Source organism: Camponotus vicinus, unplaced genomic scaffold, assembly GCF_025532165.1.
Source record: "Camponotus vicinus isolate PSW18456_S1 unplaced genomic scaffold, iyCamVici1.0 SCAF_9, whole genome shotgun sequence".
In the NCBI taxonomy this organism is placed as follows: Eukaryota; Metazoa; Arthropoda; class Insecta; order Hymenoptera; family Formicidae; genus Camponotus; species Camponotus vicinus.
Window position 1 is genome coordinate 14221167 of NW_028141981.1, and position 16468 is coordinate 14237634.

Consider the following 16468-nt stretch of genomic DNA (forward strand, 5'->3'; position numbering starts at 1 on the left):
CATTTACAGTTAAAGAAAATATCGACTGCGTAAAAAATGCGGGACAAAAGTGCATTTTTTTAGCAACAATAAACTTGCTAAGAAATAAGAAGGAAATATCGAATCCTGCGTCCTTTTTTCAATCGCGCGTATGTACGTCGGCACATTTGATATATTCGTATACTTTTATTCTACTTGCGGAAACCACTTCGATATTGGTGCGAAAGCGGCCAAAAGTTTTGAGACACATGCCTGAACTTTCCCAAGGAAGCTATACATTATAAATATCGTACTCCCTCTCCCAGTATACGTTTCTCATCTCGTCTTATGCCACGATGAATCTTTTTCAATCTTCTCAGATAAAATTTTTCCTCTTCAAAATTTTTCGTTTAGAATAAATATATGCAAATTTTTCTCATACTCTCGTTTCCATGTTTCAAATGTATTTCTACGATAAGTAATGTTTTCTTGGAATATATTAATATAATATATGGACGAGATAAATGATTTTTTTTCGATATAATGATTTTTGATATAATCTTAAATTATTCATATTTTCATTAGAGAAAAATAGATCCTAAAAGTTGCTTGAAAAGTTTATTATCAAAGAGAAACAGTGTAAAAATGCGAAACATCTTATATACATATAGTGATATAATGAATAAAATATTTTTATAGAGAACATTTAGAATCTTTATTTAAGACACTACGGCAACTGATATTTTTATAGAATATATTTGAGACGATTTTTGTGAAGAGAGTTTTAATAAGCGACATGTTAAAACATATATGTGTCGCAATATTAAATTAATTAAGAGATACGCGAAGAAATTAAGCGGAGCCATGCTCGAATAAAATTTTTGAGCTCTTTGTCGTCGCAGCAACAGTAGGGCGAAAAAGCTGGAAAGAAATCAATGCCGAAGGATAACATGCGTCCTTGCTCAGGGACGAGCAGTCTCCGGCAGCTGCTCTCGAGACCTCGACCATGCGAAAACTTTGTCCAAGAATCTAATATCATCCTTGGTTCGCACACATTCTCAGAATTCCATAGTACGCCAGGACACGATGGTAGCTGTATGGTACACGATGTCCTTCTTACGCTAGGATAGCGCGACAGGATTTCACCCCTTAATCATCTCAAGGTCCTTGTAATTTCGCGTCGAGCAAACGTTTATAATGCTACGCCGTATTTGAATTGCGACGCCATATTCCAATTTTTCTACGATATGCTTTTAAGATATACTTGAACGATCATGACTGAAAAAAAACAATGTTTTCGTGCAAAATTAGTTGAGTTATTAAATACGTAACAAGATTATAAAGAAATATTGTCATAATAAATATTATTATAATATTATAAAATTACTAAAAACAATGATGCATCTTTGCAATAATTACTTTTTTATCTTTCTTAATTCTATTTTTTTTTAATTTCAAGATTTTTTAATTATATTAACGTAATTCTGTCGTTCAATAATTGTCGACTATTCAAAAGTTTTCTGAATCGCATAATTCCCTGAGAAAGTTGTCGCGTATTTCAAGTATTTTCGAATCTATTTTTTCAACACAGTTTTCCAAGGAATGTTCATCGCGCGATTTGGACAATATTATCGAAAAATGTTATCTGCAAAATCATCAATCTAATCTCTCTGAAATTCTTCCTATGACATATTCGTGCGAAAACTCGTAAGGCGCAAGAACCTAATACGATTTATGAGCGAATGCGTGCACGCATGTATGTACACATGCACGTATGACATCGGGGCCATCTGTGGTGTCTGTACATTCCAAGGATATACCAGCACGGGATAGATCCTGCGACTGCCAACTCGCACGAACGTCCGACGCGGAGGATCGTGCGTAGGAGAGACAAGGAGGCTGAGCGAGTGGAGGGAGGATGAGGACAACGAGGGCAGGACGACGAGGGAGAGGAGAAGATGAGGAGGAGAAGGAGAGAGACTCGCAGGAGCGGCGGGGTAGGGCGGGTTGCTATCTTAGCCACCACAAAGCAGTGATAACATTTTCCCTCCCGGACAGAAGCCTAGCCACCCTTCTCGTCGCACCCAGGTCGATATCCGGATAACACCGGTTGCCCCGGGCAACCGGAAGGCCACGCCCGCGCCTCCGAAACATGGCTGCCGCCATTGCCGCTTCCGGTCCCTTCCGCAAGAGGAGGGGTGAGTGGAGAACTCACCCGGTTCTCGCCCTCCGTACGAAAGTGACGAGGAGGAGGATGGATAGAGGAAGCGCGAGGAGGGCGCGAAAGGATAAAACGCGAGAGGCTCGAATTATCATAATATTGGTCATTGCCTGATGCTTCTCTTTTTCGCCCTATCTCTCTCTACGTCTCTCTGCTCCGAGAAGTCGAAAAGCGAAGTAGCTGATTTCTCCCTTGTGTACACCGTCTTCGGGCGACTTATTATCACCCTATACCACACCGCGTTGAAGCACCACCGTATGTTGCCGTTCTGCGTATACGTGTGTCCGTCGTTAAGGCTCTCTTTGCTCCACAGCTACCCTTGACGATCCACCGAAGAAGACTTCCCATCATTTCTCTTTAGCGCGTAATTGCTAAGTTTCCGCGGCAAAACCGAGCGTGGGTGTTTTTGCGCGTTTCTTTGGCTTTTCCGCTTCGCTAACTTCTTGACAGCATAATAGCAGAGTTAGACTTGTCGAGATTTTTTTTCTTTTATAATGCTTTCATATTATTTTTATTCTGATACTGATCTTTTATATTTTTCGATTAATAAGTATTTATTATGATTTTTTACCTGCCTTTTCAAATAGCTGCAAACTATAAATATGTTTTAGTTTTTGTATTAATTGTAATAATAAATGTTAATTTTGATTGAACGTTAAAATAAAACTTTAATTTGTTTGTGACAAATTTGCTACGTACGTATATAACATTACGTGGTTCGTAGAGTTTCCGTATTTATGAAGATTCAATATAATTACTAGCTTCTACTAAAGCTGTCAACATCCTTATATGTCTAAGATGTTTACCATCGACCTAACAGATCCTACTGTTTTGCAGTTAATTAAAATAGAGCAACGAAAAGTGACTTTACCTCTCTGCACGCGATCATTGTTAAAAACTTCTCGGCAGTCTTTAAAATGAAATAACTCGCAATAAGATACCATGAGCGGACAAAAACTCGAGTCGAGCCCCCAATTGATATCGAGAGAGAAACAGGCGCAACCAGGTCGAAAATATTTCCACGTTTCACGGATACGCTCGACGGATCAGAGGGTCTTCTCTCTTCTCGCATAATGAACCTCGTTCCCATCGTTCCTAATTGTCAACCACCGGCACGTTATTTACCCTCCGAGCGAGGAGTTATGAAAGGAAAGGGGGGAGGGGGCGATGAGACTCACTTACCCCCTCTCCACCACCTCCTTCTTTTCCATTTCCCGTGAATACGGGCCGGCACACGCCTTTGGCACGGGTGCGCCCTTGTATCCGTGGTGACAATGCAAACCGAAACAAACACTTAGCGGCACGTGAGCGGCACGTGGCCGCCAGGATATATTACATTCCGAATGCACACACACTTGACGAACGATTAAAGGGGTGTTGCACGCGCGAAGAACCACGATCGTGACAACGATACACGCTTGTATCTCTCTCTCTTCGTTTTTTTTCGTCAACTATTTATCGTGTATATTATATTGTAATGCGATCATCAGGTCCAAGTAAGGATATGTTAATGGAGAGAAATATTCGTAAGGTGGTAAGGTAATTTGCAGTAAGATTTCTGGGACTAAGGTAAAAATATGAACTTAAAAGTATTTATGATTAATCGAAAAATTGAATCTCTCTCTCTCTATTTTTCTCTCTCAAATATATTCAATTAGTTAATCTCTAGAATTAATTAATCTCTAGAAATTAATTTAGTGTTCTTTTTCAGACAACTTATCCATTTCAGTTTCTGTCTACATTATTTATAATATTAAAATAGTATTTAATTTAATTAAAATAATACACACATTCTCTCTCTCTCTCTCTCTCTCTCTCTTTATTTTCATGTTCCTTATGTAATTAAATTTTTGCAATTACAGACAACATAATTTTATTTTAATGAAAAGTGTTGATGGTTTAAATCTTAATAGTGCAAGAACAGTGAGAGATTTAATAATAATAAATAATTTCTGCCTCATTACTTTGCAATCGCATGGATCACACAACGAATATGCGATAACGTTGAAGTGACTATTATAAATGACGCGCTTAAGATTATTGTTTGATAAATTGCGCTACGTTAAACTTTTCTAATGTTGAATTATTGGCCACTGTTTATCTACGATACATCTATGTATCTATGAATTTTCTGTCTCCTCGACCCTGGACTCCTCGACGCTCTTATCTCATGCGTAATTATTTTATTGCATTGCAATACAACGTTTACTTATGTGTTTGAGATAATGCAATAATAGTTGCCTTTGTAAATTGTAGTATCATCGTTATTCGGAGAACGTGTAAATCTTATGTACACGTAATCGTAAATCTTTGCGATCTAACGTAATACTCGTAAATCTAACGATTTCATAATGAATGTTGCAACTTGCAACATTGATATCTCTATCATAAGACTACTCTAATAATAAATTTACACATACACACACTCACAACTACTTTTCTAGAGAGTCAGATGTTACGCTTGTTGTATAACGGAGATATAAAACACACGTTAATGTGAAAAAAATTGCGAACAATGATTTGCCAACTAAGTTGTCTATCCAATAGCACAAACATGTTTGATAGTCTTATCATACAACAAATGTAATATCAATCTAAAGTTTCACAATATCGCGACTTTGATTTTATTTCCATATCGAGAAAGCGCGACCGCCCATCATGCATAATACGAAGATACGAAAGATAATTTATTTTATCGCTCTTGAGTTTATCAATTAATTAAGCTAATTGTTTAAATAATCGATAAATTAATTAAGTTAATTTTCGTTTCGTACAGGAGATATATTTCCCTTAAAATTACCCGAATATATATCAAGTCAAATGCTAATTAAAAACATGATAAAAAAATTTAATTCAAATATGTATTTGAATTATATTTTTTTATCATGTTTTTAATTAAAATAATTAATTTAATTTAATTCAAATATGTATTTGAATTTTAATTAAAATAATTAATTTAATTTAATTTAATTTAATGCAAATATGTATTTGAATTAAATTTTTTTATCATATTTTTAATTAGCACTGTACACAAAATTATTTCATCAAGATTCTTGATTCAGGTATAGATGCTTGCGTGAATCGTGTGTAAAAGACAATAATAGTTGCCTTTTGCGCGTCTCATCAGGTGTCATAAATTTTCCTCCCCGCGGGAGATGTGTGAAAAAAGTAAAAAGGAAAACAAATGGAGAGAGAGAGAGGGAGGGAAAGAGGAAAAGAGAGAGAGAGAACGAGCAGGAGGTGGCAAAGAGAAACGGAGAGATTAGAAGAAACGTGTTTTAAGCGCGATGCTCGAATTGCCGCGAGATGCGGCGGCGGCCGTTATCTTCGTCACGATCGAGGAATGTAATATCGTCACCCCAAGCGACAAGAGTTGCCTTCGTATCGCCATTTAGAATACCGTCGTCGAGGGATATACGAGGGGAAACGAGGCAGGGGGGAGGGGACAGGGATTAAACTGCAATGAAAATCCACTCATTCTCCTCGCCGCCGCCGCCGCCGCCTCCGCCCTCTTCTCTTTTCCGCTTCGTATTGCCAGCTCCGAGAGAAGCGGGTAAACAAGATATTGCTTTGTACGCCCTCTCTCGCTTCCGTCGACTTCTCTCGCATCTTTCCCCGTTATCGCTTTATCTCGCGCGCGCGACATCCTTCCCCTTCCGTCAAAGCACGATGAAGAAAATTGCTCGTTTCTCTCGGGTGATCGACAAATTTATCTGGCATATTTATACAGCCCTTGTTTCTGTCCCGATTACGTAAAAGTAACTAAAATCATAATTATTTGATCGCGATGGAATATTGTCGTATTTGGAATCTTATATTAATGAGGAGTAAGAGAAGGAAAATGAAAAGGGAGGGTGAGATGGGGAGAAATTGAGGAAAGTGCACGTATATATACTTAACGATACTTTATTGTGTTTTTTTTTTATCATTATACATATTATTATAAATCTATCACTTTGACACATACAATACTTACTAAGATCTACAGACGATTCTTTTAACGATAGGATGTGTAGCCTATAACTAAACATATATCTTGACTTCGCTGCTTAATCTTAGCCGAGGAACAAAGTGATGTACCGCGAAGTGATGTCTCGTAACAAGTTGGAAAATATATGACATTAGTAAAATATATCACCGTGGAAAAATTCGCTAAAAGCTCGCTCGTTACGAGATTTTCACATTTTACGTACACTAGTTGTAGCAATGTAGGGATAGCGGGCCTGCTTATTTTTACGTTAAAATAATCTGAATTTGCGGGTAGATTTTTCAATTTCGTTATCAAACATAAATTATACATATGTATCATTAGTTTTTTAATTTTTAAAAAAGTTTTGCATACGCTCGCGTCGTGATTTTTAAACAAATGTCAAATAATGTCATTTCATAGTATAAATATCGGGTTAATGTACACTAATCGATCTTACACGTTTCGACAGTTATGCGTGAAATATCCAACTTTAACAAAATTCAAATTTGTGTGTTAAGTTTTTATTAATATAAAACAAAATTTAACCATTTCCTGTAATTTCGATTTTTTCAAAATTTTAAAAACAAATTTTAATTCATTAGAATTTTTTCAATAAGTCACATTTTCCAAAACACACAATTTTCTCCCAATCAAAAAATTTCGATAATCTTGCATTCTTTTTTAAGTTTCAAAAATACGGATATATGTAAATTGCATGATTTTTTATCACAACGCAAAATGTAATATATCTCGAAAATGATAAAAATAATTAAAGATATTCTCTTTTTAAAGCGGGGGATATTTTTTTCGCGCGAGACGTGTCTTAACTTTATTTAACCGTAAAATGCCGTATAGATATTCACAATTACATACGGATCGCGCTATGGATTCGTTCTGTATGTACACCAAACGTCTACTTGACCGCTTACGGCTAAAATGGGGAGGGCGGGCGGCTTTACGTTAAATCCACCGAAGAAAGGTGCTCCCCGCGCGCGCGCTACAACAAAGTGCTGCGCATATATTTGTTCGGGATTCGTATTTACAATGCCGATATTAATCGACCATATAAAAGCGGCCTAAGTTCGCCTAACCGACAGTTCTAGGCAACGAAAGTGGAATCGAAGGGTACGCGGGCAATTTATTCGCACAACGAACTTTGTTCGCGCAAAAGCTCGTTCGTTCGACAAGTGGAAGTACGTTATTGTTCAAGTTCTCCGTTTGTGGATGAGATTTATAGTAATTGTGTAATTAATTTACGTATCGTTTTATTACGAATTAATATGATTATAATGACTGTAATCACATTACGCGGAAGTTGTGTGCACACAAATGAAGTAATTCAAGTATTAATTATTCCATTCGCGGGTTATATTATTGTGTTATATCGTTACAAAAGATGAGAGATTTCAGATCTTAAATTTATCTACTTCCACCAGTCGTTTTGAAAAGCGACGCGGGATGTTAAACAAAAATGCTACGCTATTGCACTACGCCTTTTTACAAAGATGCGCCGATATATACGGGATGCGCCATTATCCTCGATATACATCTTCATTAAATCAATTCATGTCTCTCTATAATTTCTGCAATTCGTCTTGATTACTCGGTAAGAAACGATCAACTGGAATTTTATGTCAGGATTGATTTGATTACGCGAAGTATGACATTCTTCTCTCACGGAATAAAAAATTAAAATTGTAGATAACACAGATAACGCTTGAAATTTCGACTTCATGTTCGTCCTTCTTATCGCTTGCAATCACTGATGTTATCGTAATAATATACGGTTAACGCATGCAGAACAAATATTTCGTTTTCGAAAAATCACATTGAGATTTCATAAGATATGAAACTATTACAAGTATTCCAAGTCAAGTATTCCATTATATATGAATCCTGATCAAATAAAAAATATAAAAAAGTATATTATAATGTAATAAAACAATAGTTAAAGAAAAACTTATTATTTATAGAATATTATGGAGATGCTGATTTTGTAAGATTTCTCTTGTGTTTTGATTCTAATAAATTAAGATCTCGGAGAAATATAATTTTGGAATTGCAAATATATCGTATTTTATCATAAAATTAAAATGTTTATTTTATTTGGACATCGATCAGAAAATATCCGTTGATATCGATTACCATCATTTTTGGAGCGAGTTGTCCATCGCGGAGCGATTACATCGAATTCTTTGGAGTCATTCTTGAGAATCTCTTGAAAATACTCCGATAGAGTTAAGTCTCTGATCAGAGAGCGACGCACAGTTCACCAATGTGATCTTGATATGGTCACTATTCGATAACGCGATAAGGTTCAGTGTCCACTTTACGGTCCGATCACTTGTCTTCTCCAAAGCAGAGAATGCCATCTCTCTTGTGCGACTTTTTATTTCAAGGAGGGGCGGAAACTAAAGCGGAAAAAAGTTCTTGGACTTTAATTGTTGACAATAAAAGGCGGACTTTTCATTCAGTAATAGTTATCAATTCTTTTTACGTAAGGACGCATGTTTAAAGCGCATCTGCGCTCAATTACGCCATCGCTAGGAAAGTCACTATTTGCAATGAAGAGAGAGGATCTCTAGGGTCCTAGACGAGTGGCGAGAAGGCGGACGCCTGGCTTCTGATCTCTCTATGCTCCGACGGGCTGAGATCCAACAGCGCGCCGCAATTCTGGTCGTTGGCTGCCTGTTTACCGATGAGCGCATCGATGCTGAAGTTGCGCTTCTTGTCGACGCTCGTCGTGTGGCTGACCGGCAACGTCGTGATCCTGGCGGGGGTTGGATCGATCTGCCTGATCGGCGGTGCCGTGATGGGAACGGGTTTGTAGAGCGGCGGCGGCGGTTCCAGGAAACCGCCGAGCTTCAACGCCTCCAAAGTTGACGGGGAGAAGTCTAGCAGCGGCAAGCCAGGTGGCGGCGATAAATAAGCGGCACCGGGATAAGTCAGGGCGTTCGGATGACCGCCACCGCCACCGGGACAAGGTCCTCGATCGCCGCAGATGGCGAAGGTAGCCATTATCGCACGATCCCGGAGGACGTAGTGCGGGGGCGGCCTCTTGTACCGCTTTCTGCGTCTCAGAAAACTACCGTTGTCGAACATGTCTTCCGCCAGCGGGTCCAAGGTCCAATAATTGCCCTTTCCCGGATTTCCTGGCTCGCGCGGAATCTTGATGAAGCAATCGTTGAGCGACAAGTTGTGCCTGATGGAGTTCTGCCAGGCGGGAAACTTGTCGTGATAATAGGGGAAGCGAGACATGATGAATTCGCAGATGCCGCTCAGCGTCAGCTTCTTCTGCGGCGATTGCAGGATCGCCATGGTGATCAGAGCGATGTACGAATAGGGTGGTTTTATCAAGGACGATGACATCTTATCGGGGCTGTAGCTGGAAGATTGACCCGAACTGGATTTTCCCGACTGACTCGACGCCGACATCATCGAGTACGTCTTCTTAGAACGTCCTGCGCTGCCGCCGCCACCGCTGCTACCCCCTCGATTCCGGCCGCCCGACGGCGCCGAGGTCGGCATCGGTATCGGCGAGCAGCTCGGTATCACCGGGCTTGATGACGTCTGCGACGGCGGCGACAGATCGTTCTTGTCGAGACTCACCGGGTCCACGATCATGCTGCTGCTGTCCGAGTCCCGGTCGCTATCCGCGCAGCCGTCGCATGACAGGTTCGACATCATCATCGCACGTGGCTCCATCGTGATCGCCGCCTCATTAGCGTTAGGACGTGCTCCTATTTCGTCGTCGATCCTGCGACCGGTTCCTTGAGATCGCCTCTCGCTAGCATCCTCCGTTCAGAGTCCAAACGCTTTCTTAAGATTGTTATTGTATAAAATATATAAAACTTTTTTTATTTTCTTGGTAAAAGCTTTAAATTTTTGTCGACAAAAAATCCAACGAGAGCTCTTTGAAATGACTATTTTTTCATTATAAAATACTAAGTCGAGATCCTTCCCTTCCTGACTTTTGAAGACAGAATCTTATCAGGGTATTTTCTGTATTTAGTACTTTTGTCACATGAAATCTCTGAAAATTTTTAAATTGATAGCAGTCTTTTTGTTAAGGAAAGTTCTGTTTATGAAAAAAGTTGTATCATAAATTTTAGGCTAATTATACCAGGTCTGATACATGAAATATTTCACTTACAACACGTCCTCTTTCAACAAGAATCATAGTATAATTATAGCAATTCTTGTCTAACATAATCTCTCAGAAGAGAACCTTGACTGTCGAAATATAACAAGAGTTCCACGCGTTGTTAATCACAAAATTTCTTTGGTACAAACAATTGTTACAATTTCTGCAACAATTTCCATCAAAAATTTCAGTCACAAAGTACAAACTTTAGTCTTTTAGTCAGATCCTTATATAAGAAAACTTGCTCCACATCGCAATCAACTATAGTTGCTATATAACCAATAGAAAGCGAAATTGTATCTTCATGTAGTGCACTTCTTGCAGTTTTTCCACGGACCGTCTGTCGGAAAAACACGCAAGCGACTTCTGTTGCTATGTATTTCAGACTGTTGCATTCTATTCGTCACTCTATCCTGCGCTTGACGAGTGCTATCTTACGCTAATAGTTTGTTTTCACAACGATAACGGAACTTTTTCGCTCCGCTTTGCGTCTTACTTCTATCCGATTCGCGGCCTTAAACTGCAACTCACACGTCGGGCATTCGACAAGGATGTCTCTCGCGATCCGTCTACAAGGATACGTTCCATAGTGTGCACCTTTCGCCAGCGTCTAACCGAACGAACTTCATGAATCGAATCCGAATCCTTTTCACCAGGTCACTTGCTATAAAATAATTTCGCAATCACGAGACTGATCAACCCTTTCTCTTCATTAGAATCTGATGATCTTGATTGAAATTAAATCGCCTTCCGGAACTCGAGTCAAGAGTACATCAAGGACTCACGCGCGAAATCGTTCGCGACGTTTTCAGGAAGCATTGTAAGCTCCTTCGGACGTTGACGCGCTTCTTTTGAGGTTAAAATCGAGCCGGAATCGGACGTCACGAGCTCGCGGACGACGAAGGGTGCACGATCGCGAGCGTAGAATCGTCTACGGGGTGAAATCGAGGCTCGAATTGATTTGAAGCGGCCGCTTTGGTCCTGCGTGGGCGGACCAATGGGCGGGCGTTTCAACCCCTACCCTGACTCGCACTCCGTCAGACGAAATCACCCCACTTCGCTGCTCGGCCGACGTGTTTCCACCCTACGAGGAGTACAAGGGTGGAGGAGTGACGTGGTGACGGGGAGAGAAAGCCCCGGAGGGGGTTAGGACGAGAGTTAGGAAAATAGCGGGATAGTTAAAGGGACTTTCAAAGTGGGGGTTGAAGAGGGCGGGAGAACAAAATTGTAACACTCCGAAGGCTGATTTGCTTTGAGCGGTGCGATGAAGATGGAGCGCCAGCTCCGCTGATCTACGAACGGTCGACGCGATCTTCATCGAGAGCGATTGCTTTCTCGCCACGGACACTAATTTTCTAGCGTGACTAAATTTTTTTGCAAATGGCGCATTAAAGTTGCAGCATTAATTTTTGCTCCCGCAATTATGTTTAATTTAATTTAATGTTTAATTTAATTTAATATCTGGAATTTAATATCTCGTCATATATATTTATTTAACTTAATTTTCCTCATATTTTCATATTTTTTTATTTTTTACTCTGTCAACGTACATATTTTATAAAATATTAGAAGGTGGTCATATTTGACCAGTAATAATAATAATAATGATTTTATTTGAATTTGTTAATATTCTTTTAATTAAATACTGTATTATTATTCTTTTAATTAAATACTGTATAAGACTTTATAGTTTCTGCACAAATTTTATTTTGATACTTTATTTGAGAGAGAAATAATACAATTCAAAAGAAATACTTTTAAGTTAAATTTCAGATTACTTATTATAAAAAAAAATATATAGAAATGAATCTATCCCTAGGAAATGTTCTGAACTTTCAAGACAAAAGTTCTTGTTCAAATTTACATAAAAATCATGTAATTAAAAATCCAAACTTTTGTTTATCGCCTCGAGCTCCATTTTTGCAACGATACAGATTTGGTTTGAAAATTCCTGAAGAAAGTAATTTGATACAAGATATGTAGCGTAAGGGTTAAGGAAATAACCATGTTAAATTAACACATCGCATTTTCATCGTAGAAGTGTTGCAATCAACCAACGACTAGATCCGTAGAATCGCCAACAGAGCGAGACGAGCTGCACGCATCACAAGTTAACTTCCCTGAGGCAGCTCAAATAGAATCTGTATTACGCCAGAGCGGTACATAGAGAGAGAGGGAGGGGGGAGAGAGAGAGAGAAAGGGTTGTTAGGAGTGAGAGACGCGGATGTACACTGGGATTCATAAATACTTTGATTTTAGATCTACCACAAACACACAAATCGTAACAATCTACAATATTTGTCAATATTAAACACAATAATTATAATATAAACTACAATAATTGTCTATATTAAAAATTATATGTATATGTATATATAATTAACTTTTAATATAGATAATAATGTTATTTTAATATATTTTATAAATTTATATATCTTATATAGAAGAAAGAAGATAGCTATATGATCTTATATCAAATAACCTGAATCATTAATAAAATCATTTAACTTAATTCAATTTTAAGCAATCCAATATAACTTATCTCAACACGATATTAAATTTATCTTCATAATTATTCACCAATTATAACTTGTCGTGAAATCTATTATGTAAATTTGTTGGAAGACTTGTTGGGAAATCTGTTAGTAAATCTATTATGAAAATATACACAAACAATACTGAATATATTTCTTACCTTTTTATTTTTTAATAATAATTTGAATGAATGAATGAGAAAATATCTAGATCCGATGCGTTTCTTCTAAAAATATTTCTGAAAAATGTATCTAGAGTAAATGTGACATTTATGACATTTATGACGCCTGGTGTACAAGTGAGAGGAAATGAGAAGCCGGAGAGAAGAGAATGGGAGAGCAAGAGAGACGGAAAGATAGAGAGAGATAGGAGTGGAACCGCGATATAGGATCCGGATGCGAGTCTACCTGGGCGCACTATCGGTTCACAGAGCCGAGCCGAGAGCGAATATTGTGTTTACCCGTACGCATGGCTTTGCGGTGCAAATAATCTGGTATTATTGCACTTACTCCACGTACGCGCGCGGGGTAAAACTCTTCGCCAACTGCAGTCGCTCCCCCGCTCAACTGTGCTTCCGCTTCTTTGTGTTGTAACGCTCTTCGCTCTCCGGATTTCAATATCGCTCGCGTTAATGTTAATGCCGCGTCGTTGCATTGTGTGCCGTTCTATCTCTGAAATCTCACGACCCATGAGGCGCCATAATGATTATTGTTCGATGTCTTACGTATCCCATATCTGTCGTATCTATTTGTTTGCACTTTAAGCTCCTTATCTCTTATAATCTGAGAAATAACATTTCGACGTAAAGAAATTTCATCCAAAATTGATCAAAGTACTTATCTAAAAATAGATAAAAATCTCTTTTATATAAAAAAAAATGTTTCGATGAAATCTAAATTATTATGTAACTGTTCTAAACATGATTTTTATTTTTTTTTATTTTTAGTTATCCTATAATAACACATCGGTCATTGATATTCAGTTAGAAATAATAATTGCATTCTGTTAGACAAAAAAAGAAAGATTCGTCGACGTGGCGACTTAATAAAAATATTTTCGCGCAATCTTCTCGTCGGGATTTTTCTCGCAGTAAAATATCGTGGAAGAGTGTTCCGCTTTACAATCTCCCTTGCCGATTCAGCGATTACCGCGTCTTAATCTCGAGTTCTGGTTAGGTTAAGACCGACGACGAGAATAAAGAGGGAAGGGAAACGCGCGGAGTGAAACCCCGCTCCACGAAACTCTTAGAGGTTCGCCATTCACTCGGTGGAGGATTGCGGATTCCGAGAGTTCCACCATTCGATTCGATTGCTTCTTACCTCTCTCTGGACTCTCGCCGCTCGTATTTACCTCCTGATTTCTTCCCCCTCCCTTCCCTTTGCGCCAGTCTTCTCGGACCAAATCTTCCGGAAATTCCAGGGCGAACCGCGCAGTCGGGGATGTCAAATTTATACCAGCAACTACGAAGCTACAAACGGCAAAGTGAGTTTGTGCTAAATTCGAATCTAATTTGATTTGGCCAATATTTCAATCGGTTGAAAATTGATGGAATAATTACGTTATGTGAAATATACATATTATCATTAATCATTTAAGTATCCGAATATAATTGGATTTAAAAGATAAATTTTTTTACAATAAAAAAATAGAAAAAGAGAGATTTATATTCCGATAGAATGACTTTACATTACGCCGCTTTCTGAAATAATAATTTAAAAATATCTTTTATCAAATATAAAATCTTGGAAATATTCGCGACGCGCGTGCAAAAAGGATACCCACGGATTAAGAAACTGTTGTCGCACTCTGTCATCTACGTAGCATTATGCGACCTAAAATCCTCAATCTCGCGAGGGAGCGATGCAGCGTGTCGTAGTCAACGTCAAAAAATAGAAAGCGCCGCTTTGCGGTGACCCAAGTACGTGCGGTACAAAGCTCACAAAGGGTTTAAAGAAGAAGAAAAAGAGCAGTCGAGAGGATGAAGATGGTAAGAACCGCGAAAAGAGCGCGGCAACGGGAGAAAGGGCGAGTGTTTACTGGCGGAAAGGAACCGCGCCGCTACTACTAACTCGTCGTCGTCGTCGTCATCATTGTCGTCGGCCCTCTCCGCAAAAAGCCAGGCAAGATTATGCCGCCATCTTGGATGTTGGTAAATATCCCGCGCCGAAAGAGAAGCTCCAGTCGAGCGAGGGACCCGGCATGGGCGGAGAAGTAAGCCGTCGTTACTACTAACCGGCCGTCGTGGCTAACAATGTGGTGGTGGTAGTAGTTGTGACTTTATACGAAGTGGCGATGGTCGTGAGGATGAAGGAGGCGCCTGTGCAAGGAAGTCGAAAGTGTCGCGGCGAGCGGGATGGAAGCGGAGCATGGAAAGGGTAAAGAAGTGCGAAGAGAGGTCTTGGCGGCGCACAAGGCGAATATCCCCGCTACAAAGAATACTGTCGGCTTTGCACCTTTTTCAAGACGCCGTTTTCTCGCTTTGCGTCGAGAAAAACCCTACTCCTTCTTCACTCGAGAACGTCTGTCCTTTTCTTTTCTTGTCCTTCCCTTTTTGCCCTGTTTCCACCCCGTCTCCAGCCCGACTTCGCTACTTCTGCCATCGGTCTTCCGGAGATGTCCTCCGCTTTCATTCCGCCCCTTCTACCACATCGCGTCGAGAAAGGACAGCCATTTACCTGTGCGATTCAAAGATAGTAAACCGAGAAATTTGCTTTATCACAATCGAGTTCGCGTATATAATATATTGCGAATTATGTATTTGTGAATGGATAATAATTGTTAAATGATAAGAGAGAAAAATAAATACAAAATTCAAATTTTAATACATTTCAGTTCCACAATATTAGATTACACGCAAAATTATTTTATCACAATGAAACATGTAGCTGTGCTTTAAATTTTAAATTTCACTGCTTAGAGAATCACACAAAAAGTGCGATAAATAAAAGTAAAAGAAAAGTAAAGCAGAAACGAACATTCGATCGTTTTTCTTTTAGATAATAGCAATTTTGAAATTAATTATGCATTAGTGAGAATATACAGATTTAATTTTATATATTATATTCTCTCAGTTTTTTTAAAAAAGTCGGAAATTTAAAAAAAAGCGACCGACGAAAAGAATCATCTTGTAAATCAATTTTAAATCAAATTACTCAAGACAAATGGATCACTCTACCAACGACAGTAAATGATAGGGGTGGTTAAATTACGTGGTTCACCCTGTATATTGTCTCATTTGATTTCGCGCAGATTGAAGAAAGACACGGAGGGGGGCCGGGGAGGCCCGATGCGACGAAGCCGTGCGATCGAATCTGAAATTCAATTCAATGCAAATGCATGTCGGCGGGGGACACACTTACGGCTAACCGGCGAACGAGATCGAGGATTCGCTTAGTTGCTTAGGACGCGGTAAACACTCGACACTTTTACTCGAGACTTATGAAATATTGATGGACACAGGTTAGCGCGCCAACGACGCTAACGATGTCGTCGTCATTAAGTGGGAAATACTCGACGGATGAATTATCCGTGATCGTTCTTCCGTAAGGAGACACTTTATTACCGCATACGTCGAAGAAGAGGAAATCATATCGCGATATAAATATAAAAATATAATATATGAAAGTAATAAAAATTGTTA

General features: G+C 39.0%; 1 protein-coding gene across 1 annotated transcript; it reads right to left on the reverse strand.

Moving 5' to 3' along the window:
- Nucleotides 1-6125: 6125 nt before the first annotated feature.
- On the reverse strand, nt 6126-11365 carry LOC145976563 (forkhead box protein D2). The gene has a single exon (XM_083107759.1). It carries the CDS (start codon nt 9852-9854, stop codon nt 8739-8741), a length of 1116 nt encoding a protein of 371 aa, XP_082963885.1. The 5' UTR covers nt 9855-11365; the 3' UTR covers nt 6126-8738.
- Nucleotides 11366-16468: the final 5103 nt, after the last annotated feature.

Coding starts and splice junctions, on each gene's coding strand:
- LOC145976563 (XM_083107759.1), bottom strand. CDS start 9,854: ATGGAGCCACGTGCGATGATGATGTCGAACCTGTCATGCGACGGCTGC.